The sequence below is a fragment of the Chaetura pelagica genome, unplaced genomic scaffold (genome assembly GCF_000747805.2).
Source record: "Chaetura pelagica isolate M959 unplaced genomic scaffold, ChaPel_1.0 scaffold90, whole genome shotgun sequence".
NCBI lineage: Eukaryota > Metazoa > Chordata > Aves > Apodiformes > Apodidae > Chaetura > Chaetura pelagica.
This window is the reverse complement of record NW_009953496.1, coordinates 1147955-1158046: the sequence shown is the minus strand read 5'-3', so window position 1 is coordinate 1158046 and position 10092 is coordinate 1147955. Positions and strand designations below refer to the sequence as shown.

At 36.1% G+C, this 10092-nt stretch overlaps 1 protein-coding gene across 1 annotated transcript in view; it reads left to right on the top strand.

Annotated features, from left to right (window-relative positions):
• The window catches only part of TBC1D32 (TBC1 domain family, member 32), an 84657-nt gene that overhangs the window by 58305 nt on the left and 16260 nt on the right, over nt 1-10092 (top strand). The window contains exon 27 of the mRNA XM_009999205.1: nt 3298-3381. Within this exon, the coding sequence (XP_009997507.1) occupies nt 3298-3381 (84 nt within the window). The remainder of the gene's footprint in view (nt 1-3297; nt 3382-10092) is intronic.

Sequence of the window (10092 nt, the reverse complement as noted above, 5' to 3'; positions counted from 1 at the left end):
AAAAAAAAACTACATCCAAAAATTTGGTTTTAAAAAAAAAAAAAAAAAAAAAAAAAAAAAAAAAAAGAAAAGAAAAAATATGTTTACCTTTGTATGTCCTTACTTGATTTCAAGGAGGCTCGTTTCAGAATTAGAGCAGAACAGCAGAACTCTTGAATTTTTAACCCCTAATGCAAGCCAAGCAAGTCTGTACCTTTGAGCTGGTATAGAATATGATCCAGCAACACTAGTTACATTAGAGGATCTAAAAAAAATCAGATGCTTTTCACAGTTTTTAACTTTATTTTTTAAAAAAACTTTTCAGAGTGGGAATTAGATAACCTCTCATGGTGGTTACCTGTTAAAACAGTTTTAATCAGATTAATTTTCTTAATCAGTGTTCATATGCAGTTTAGAAGCCATTTCAATTACCTTCCTTTTGTACAGTAGTTCTTCAAGGAGAAAACATCCTACGGGAATTCAGCTGTTTCATGAGCATGCTGCAATCGTTTAGGGAATTTCAAAGCCCTTTGATTTATTTTGTATACAATTACACACTCCTAAATTAAAATTCTCTTTATTTTGGATGTGTGTATTAATTTGCATTAGGTAATTGCCAATCTCTAAAAAACTTCAGTGTTAATACAGCTACCATAATTTAAGAAAATCAATATTTTCACTGAGTTGCTAGTCCACAACAACTTGTCTGTGTCTCTGAACATAACCTCTGCATGACCATGTGGGCTTTTACAATATGAACTGTCCAACAATCTTTTCCAGTTAAATGAAAGTCATTGAGCTGGTTTCCATCTTTATAAAGATTTTCAGAGAGTGTCCACATGACAACAAAATGATTTGGTATTAAAAGACAAAAAATAACTACTTGTCATTTCGCATGGGCATTTTTTTGGAAGAAGCAATGTCCTGTGAAAACCTTTTATTTGTGTATTAACCAAATATGTTTTGATAAACTCTCATGTGTGTCATCCTCTCTCAAACTTGATTAAAAGCTTTTTGAAGATCTTGATAGGCACTTAGATAAATACTTTCAAATGGCAGGAATCAATTTAGTGCTTCAGTTTCAAAAAGTTGCTTAGCCATTGAGCTGTCACTTCTCCCATTAACTCAAGCACTGAGCTGAAATATTTGACTGCTAGGTCAAGCATATGGATGCCTTCCAACAAAAAGAAAAAGAAATGCACAGTGTTCTTACTTGGTTTTTCATTTCCTAAATTATGTGGTATTTTTGTCTTTTTAACATAGTTCCTGATCGCTATTATAGTCTGGCATGATTCAGTAGTCATCATACTAATAGTCATACAGTAAACATCTAGCTGGTTACAAATTTTACTTTTAATTTCTGCTTTTTGCTATCTACAGCTCCAGGTATAGAAACCTTTTCTCATCTTACACAAATATTTGTTATATTGTTTGTGGACCAAATTCTACTAAGCATAATAGTGAAGATTAGTGAGATGTTTATTCTGTTTTTTCTCACAAAAATAATAAACTGTTACTCTTCTAAAAAATTAATTCCTTTCTGCTAGCCCCATGTGGTTTATTAACTGTGATTAAAAATAGCTATGTTATGTTTAATTAGGAGTTTCTTCTCTCCATAAAAATGCATAAAGATATAAATTACACATATAATTTTGTTTTTATTTAATAGTCCTTTGCAGTGCAAAATTAATTTTGTTATTGTTGGAGTTGGCTACTCTAACTGTGGATCTGTGTTTTGTTGTAGTGAGCTTAATTTCCCCTTTTGCTTATCCGTCAACATAGCGTTAACAAATCTCAACCTTTTAAAAACTTTTTTTGGTATTCATGAAATGTAAATTAATTTCTCTAAATGTTTTAGACACCTAATCAATAAAAATAATAATTAATCTCAGTATTTTATATAGCAATTGTCTTTATGATATCTTTTTATTAAATATTTTTCTGGGATAATATGCAGAGGCTCTGGGTGGAGGTTTTGTCTTCCTCTTTCTCACTCAGTAAGAGCTTCTTGCACTGCAATCTCCTGTGTTAGTTTCCTGTCACCAAGGCTAGTTCAAGGTTTTCCGGCTACCTCTGTTGCCACCTCCACCACAGATGGTTATGCCGCACTTTTGCTGCTACAGCTATCCCTACAGCTATGTGCTAAAATTGTGTAGTGGAATTACTTGGTCTAAAACCTCTTTGGGTGTATGGAGCTATCTGCAGGAATCTGGGACCGTGACTGAGGTGCTGCCAAGGGAATGGTAACATGCAGACTTAAAGCAGGAAATCCCTGTTACTCTCTAAATACACTTCCTTGCTTTGAATTATTGTGAAAGAAGGTTATATCCCTATTCTTTAAATCCTGTTTGTCATTACAACAGCAGCTGTTTTAGGATAACAATTATAAAAAAGGTTCATTGTTGCTATCTTTATTCTCAATATGGGTTATTTCAGTAGGGGCTTCCTCCATGCAGTGTGTGTAAAGGCTTCTTTGTATCCTTTATTTAAACCTGTAAGGTGGTAGCGTGCTCAGTGGCAGGAGCCTCAGACTCGCAGAACTGAGGAATCAGGGTCCCTTTTTGCTAATGATATGTCATTAAGAGTTCTTGTCAACTTCCTGGCTAACATCCTGTTAAGATGGAAGATACAAGTTCCTGCATAATGACCAGATCTCAACATCTGACTTACCTATGCAGTATCTGCAGACTAAAAGTTCCATGGCAAGAACTGAATAAGAACATTATGGGCATCATAAAATACAGAATTTCCCAAAAGAAATGCCCCTATTGCTTGATTTAAATTGAATATTTTTAATCTTGTATGGCATCAGTGGTTTTATATCAACATAGTTGAAACAGCCCTTAAAATTGAATTTACTTTTGCTAGCATTGTTTTAGGGTGGTGTAGTTATTTTGTTGTTTGTTTTGGTTTTGTTTGGTTGTTTTTTTGAGTTTATTTTTATTTTCTGTCTACATACACAGACAAATATGGCAAGATGTTGTAGTATAATTATAATTAATTTTAATTTCATATTATTGGAACTGTGTAACAAATTATGAAGTAATCCTTGGAAGATACAAAGATAATACATGATTCCCTTTAGATGTAGAGGGAATGTATCCGCAGTAAAGCTATTAAAATTTAATTTAAGTTAGGAATGGTGTTAAGAATGCAAAACACAATGCATGCTTTGAATTGTTCCCCCATTAAAACCTGAATAAATGTGCAGGAATTCAAATAACTTTAGTTTCTCACATATTGTTATTCTGTTAGGTAATGTACTTCCACATTTTGTTCATTGCCTCTAATGTTTTAATGGGTTTTTACTTCTTGCAGTATTGGCAGAATTAATTGAAAAGTTCGTGTCACATCTTTCTGAAAGCCACTTGGATTGTTATTTCAGCACAGGAAGCTATAAAGGTCAGTTTCCTAATAATTTATTGCCATGCAGCCTCTTCATATTTAAATTACTTTACTTTTAAATGTGTCTGTAGCATTTTGGAGGTTGTTTAAAATGTTCTTTTAGAGCTCAGAAATTCATTACCTAACTGATGAGAAATACCTCATGTTGGAGCAAAAGATGATGTGTTTGAGGAAACAGTACAGATAATTATTAATAATGGACTTTCACATTTCTGTATGTGTAATGGAAAGATGGAGATGCAGAACAGGTGAGGGTATGATTCAAAGTATTTGTTGACACCTATTATGAAATTATTTGAAAAGCTACTGGCATTAACATTTAAAATGGTGTAAGCAATTTGGCTCACCTTTTGAAAGCCTCATAGCATATAATAAACACAAAGATACGCAATTTATAGTGCATTAAAGGATACATATTAAAGAACTGCTTTTGTTGACAGAGTAATCTGATGGTTAGTTTTTTACATATGGCATGCTTACACCCAAGAATAATGGATGAACGATAAAGTCGATTTATTCTGAGTGTAAAGTAATACATTTTGGTATTTTGAAGCACTTGCAAAATTAGAAGATTTAGGAGCATTGTTAATACCTGCCAGAAAATGCATGTTCATTTTTTACTGTCTGTTCAGGACTTTTCTCTTAGGACTTTTCTCTTTCAGTCATTTAGAGTACTTATTCTGCCACTAACTCTGAAGAAACAAGCCTGCTTTGGGAAATGTCTGTTATTCATACTGATATGTTATTCTTACATCCATACAATGCAAATATAGTGTCCTTGGAGACTTCAGACTTGCTTCTGAAGTTTCAAAGCATAAAAACCCTTTTAGTAATTTAGAGGATCTCTTTCTTTTATGTAGTGGCCTTTACCTTCTGAGAGCTTGCTAATGGAATACTCTTAATTTTATTTGAGAACATCTCTCTTTGCTTAATGAAGAGTGTTGCTGAAGTGACAGGTCCTTCTGTCACTATTTTATTTTTCTTTAAAAGACCCTTGAAGGGTTTTTTCTTGTCCTGCATAAGTTTGTCATTTATTTTTCAATTTTTTCAGGAGTCATAATGAGCAACAAAAATCTTATAATGGACACACTATTTACATATTTCTAACACTTCTCAATTCATACTATTATTTCAATAGTTCCTTGAAAAGCCCACATAATGCGTTCATAAAGTAGATGATTTATTTGACACCTAGACTGCCCTTCTTGCTCCTCTCTGTACCTCTCTTTAGGTGCAGTTCAAGATCTCTCACATTCTCCATTGGTATGGAAGGCCTAGGTTTAGTTTTGTTTTCTGTCTTGGGGAATGCCTGTCTCACATTTATTTGGAGAACAGTATAGCCCACAGACCTAACTTTGCAAGGTTATCTTAGTTTTTCCTAATAGAAAAAGAGGAAAACCTGCTTGGTTTGAACAGGGCAAAAACTTAACTAGAGAAGGAACAGGCATCTAACAGGGCAACCTCCAGGTGGATGCTTTGCCCAGCAAAGACAGCATCCCATTTCATAGTCATAGCAGCTAAGTAATTACATCTAGAGTGGAAAAACTCAAATGAAGGGAAGCAGTAGTCCACACTCTGTTCACTTAGATGTAGAGTACGTTAATTTCAATCCATTCTTCTCAACCTTTTATTCAAAGCTAGGATTTAAAGGAAGGGTGAACCTGGATCTTCTGCTTCATTGATTTTACCATGAGCCATTGGTTTGGTGGAGGTGGCAACAACAGTACGTTATTTATCTAAAATTTAATGCCAACTTTGAAGGAACACTAGGTTTGAAAATCCTGTGAGAATTGCATACATTAAATTAATTTTTCAGAACAGAAAATTCCAAGTAATAGTTACAGAAACAACAAAGATAACAGTAATTTAAATCTCAATCAGAACTTATTTACTTAAAATTAGGTTTCTCACTGATTTTCTAATGTTTAATCAGATTTGTGTACATTTCCCAGGGTTTTCTGCTAATGTGTTTGAAGGGTTGGAATCTCTCCAAGGAGAAAAAATAATTATTGAATGCCATGTTAATTCACAGTATCTTTTCCATATATTTGTGTGTAAGCTTTATCTAAGCTAAATCCTAAAATCACTGTTACAGTAGAGACATTTTTCTGAATTAAGTAATGAGTTGTTAGAAGGCAAACTGTATTGCAGATGATTCTTTCTAGCTTCACATCTAAGTAAGCCAAACATGCAGGTGGTATATTTCCACCATTCTCTTGAATAAATTTGGGTCTGAGGAACTGAAAACCAGTTTCTAATAGTTATTTAATTGAAAGGAGAAGATGCCACAATTTTCATGAAAGTGGATCTAGTACAAGGCATAGATATTCAGTGTTTATCATGTTTCTTAAAAAGAGAAATGGATTATCTTAAAAAAATTATAGTTTTCTAAACCCATAGGTAATTGTTATTAGAATAACATGGTCATCCATCTGCTGTAAAATCCCTCAAGATTTCAGTTTATTATAAAATTTTCAAATATGGGAAAATCAAATTAGTTTAGGCTGTTATCATTCTCAATATAAGAAAGAAAGAAAAATATCAAACCAATGTGCATCTGCAGTGTTTAATTATAAACGCTAACACAAATCTTACTTGAAGTTTACTTTTAGCTAGCAGCAGTGATACTGCTGTGTTGTGAGCTCAGATTAATAAAATTACAATCAATATGTACCGTAAATGTTAATGTCTTTCCCCTTTCCTATAATTAATGCTTTCTAGTTTGCTCCTATTTTTCTTTCTTCTTAAAATAAATAAATTGAAAACCAAACCATTGATGCCTAGTTGTAACGGGCAACAGGATGACAGAAACTGAAATTTGCTGTAGGAGTAAAATAGGCATTACTCATTAGGGATATGAAGTTCCTAAAATTGCCACTTGTTCTTCCTGTTAGCAAATTCCAGTTCATTGCAGCATAGTTGCTTTGTGGAAACGTGTTTGTTTTCTCAAAGTTCTAACAAACCCATTTCTTAAAGGATTCCACTTGCAAAGTCACAGAATTTTTGGAGTTGGAAGGGACCTTAAAGATCATCGAGTTCCAACTCCCCTGCATGGGCAGGGACACCTTCCACTAGAACAGGCTGCTCAGAGGCCCATCCAGCCTCCCCTTGAACACCTCCAGGGATGGAGCCCCACATCTCTGGGCCACAACATCTCTGGGCAGCCTGTTGCAGTGTTTCACCACCCTTACACTGAAGAATTTACACCTTATCTCTAACCTAAATCTCTTTTCTTTCAGCTTAACACCATTACCCCTCCTCATCTCACTGCAAGCTCCTGTAAAAAGACCCTCCCCAGCTTTCCTGTTGGCCCCCTTCAGGTACTGGAAGGCCACTATGAGGTTCCCCCAAAGCCTCCTCTTTTTCAGGCCGAACAACCCCAACTCCCTCAGCCTGTCCTTATAAGAGTGGTGTTCCAGGCCTTGGATCATTTTTTGTGGCCCTTCTCTGGACATATTCCAACAGGTCCACATCTTTCTTGTGCTGGAGGCACCAGAGTAATCTAGTCATATAGTCATCTAACACCAGAGTCATCTGACATGTGGGTGTCTGGAAGTCTTAATTTATCTTCACAATCTGTTGCAGACTGCCCAAACTTGGAATGCTAGAACTTTTCATCATGAACTGGGTTTTTTTGGTAGATCTAGTGGTGCAGATGACCTTGCAGTTGAGGACTATATTTCCACTGGATTTTGTCTCTGAAACAGCTCGTCCATGTACTGCCAAAGGGATGGAGCCTCAGGGATTCCAGATCTTAGATGTAAAACTCAAATGTCATGGTGAATTCCTTCTTTCCACAGCTTACTTATTCAAAAACAAAATCTCATGAGAATTTTCTACCATTTAATGAGCTCTGAATCTTCTAAGGGTCAAGTGGATTGGGTAATGAACTGAGAAATTCAAGAAAAAGCAATGGGAAGCTCCTGTTGTAGAGCTGATCAGAAGGAGTAGCAAATGAGAAATACAGGATTACAAGCCCATATTGGTCTGAAAGGGAAGGAGGAGAAAGGGTATTCTTCTCTTTTCTTTCTGCATCCTTGGATGAATGCATTTCTTTAAAGATGGGTGCCCACTTTAAAGATGTTCTTGATAAAAAGCATTTTGCCCTTTGCTAGTTTATAAGTAACTGCTTCATTCTTAATGATGTTGCTGTCAAAAATAGCTTGAGTATTTCTGATGACCAATACAAGAAGTTCTATATATGAGTATTTTGATCTTGCATTATTATGACAAACATCGTGGGGTTTTCAACTGTTTGCTTGGTTCCTTTGAATTGTTTTCCACCCATACAAAGAAAACTAATCTTTCTTACCATCACTGAAGTTAAAATTTAACATTCCTTATAATTTTACAAAGCTAGCATGAAAACACTTGGCCTGGGCCCCAAGAATTGTTGAAAAAAGCTAAAGCAACAATGTGAACAACAGCCAGTCATTTTCTTCACTTAACACAAAAGGGAAACCTGTAGTTTCTTCAGAGTAACAGGATTTAAACAGTGAAATAAACAAATTATTACCTAATGACCATATATGTTGTATGAAATGTCATCAGGCTGTTTGAGCTTGGGATCCTCTCATTTCTGTATAAATGCAAAATCACCTATTTTCTTAAGCACATAAAAGCTTCTTCACACTGAAGAAGGGAAAATTATTAAGAAAGCAGTGTTTCATGAATTGTAAAGTTAATTGAAGTCTAGTCTGATCAGAAAGAATACTACTGGACTGTGATGCCAGTTACCTTACTCTGAAGTGTTTGTAGCTATAGATTGAGTTCAATAATAATGTAGAATTGTCTTTGCAAATCATGATTTATGAGATGTCTGGTTTTGTGATCCTGAATACTACAAAGCATTTTGGGAAATGCTGCAGTATACTGCACTGAGGTGCTTGAAATGGGCATGATCAGAGTTAGTACAAATGACTGGTGTGACCTTGAAGCAAGGAATCAATGAGATTGCTTAAGGAATTGTTCCCCATCTTCCCTTCATCCTCTTCTTCCCAATCCCCCCTAATCCTTTTTGACATTTATGAGAGCTCAGAGTTTTACAGGAAGACCTGGAAGATAAACACCACAGAAGACAAACAGCCCATCTCTTCCTATTGACAGGAGATGAAAACCTTCAAATTCTTTTCTGTCACTAGGTTTTGTTCTGCAATAAATAAATAAGGAAGGAGTTTATAAGCAGAAGTTAATCCCTACCTCTCCCCAGGATTACCTGATCTGAATCCGGAACTATCCAGGATGCACAGGATTGCTTCTCTTTTAAGAGGAAGATTTACTTAGGCAATGGCATGCCTTACCTAGGAATCCCAGATTTAGGCTGACTGAGCCGTATGGGACAAGTTTCTCAATGACCCCTCTTTGCCTTTTTTTTACCCCTGCTCTCCACTCTCATTGGTCTCCCTAATAAAGCAGCAGAGATCCTAGTTCTCTCTTCCTAGTTTTCTGTGGAACACTGAATTTGATTTAGAGAAGGAATGGTTGGAAACAGGAGGAAGATTACCAAATCATAAAATAATTAATTCTTTATTGTATAAAATGATAATATTCTGCAAGTTTTCCTGTGTAGTGTTTTGTTTGTTTGCTGAAAGTTGTGCCTAACAGTTAAGAGTTTACTATCCTTGGTGTTTCAAAGGAAGCATTTTCTCTTTTGAATTAACAAGATTGTGCTAAATAGTGGATTTAAAAAAATACATTTGAGAACAAGTACACCAATATTTCTGATTAGCTTATCCAAAGTGTTTATGGTAGGTTGCAAATTCAAAAAGCTGTTGTATGGCTAAAAAATGCTGAAGAAATATATTATTTACACCTAAAAGTGGTCCATGCTTTATAGTCCTGAAAAGAATTGTCTCAAAACAGATGCTTTGACAAACTGGACATTGTGCTGTGTATGCGCGTGGGTGGGGTCCTTGTTTGATAACCGTCTGGACAGTGTTCTCTGTATTTGTGCAAGTGAAGCCCCTCATTCATTAGCCACCTTGATAAGTGGGACACTGTCCGTATTGAACAAGGAGCAAGCCAGAGGAGCCCTGCAGAGGCAGAGTGCCACCTTACAAAAGACCACTTTCCAGTTTAAGGGCAGAGCACGTGTGAAAATAAGGAACATTGCTCAGTCAAGCTTATTGGGGATGATGGAGCAACCACCTAGACCCCCATTCCCCACCGACTCATCTCCAGAACATTCTAAAGCCTGACACTGAGTCTGCAGAAAGGAGGCCAAGCCTCAACCAAGAGAGGTGGGCCCAGGTGGCGTAAGACTCAGAACACTTGCATGCCCACCATCCCAAGGCCATAATGTCATGCTGAAATAGTTGCTTGATCCAAAGGTGCTGTTATCTTTTCTATCCCCTCTTTCTCTCTCTCTCTCACCCGTTCTTCTCAGCACAGAAGGATAACATCGTTTCTAATCTTGCTAAGTTTTGCTAGTAGAAACCCGTTGCTTTGAGAGTAATATTGTGGTTTTTGACAAGCTTTGTAATCTTGCTCAGCTTTAAAGAAAGTTGTTTTATTTAAACCTTCTGGGTAATGGTCATTACTCCTGAGTACCACGCAGAAAATTAAAGAGGCTGTGAAGGACCAGGTATTTCCTTACACGAACATGAAATGTCCTTTGAGTCAGCCGACAAAACTGACTTAACACGGCATCTCCACACAGCGCTGAACCCCCTCTGTGTGTATGGGGGGGGGAGCAGCTGCTGCAGGGGA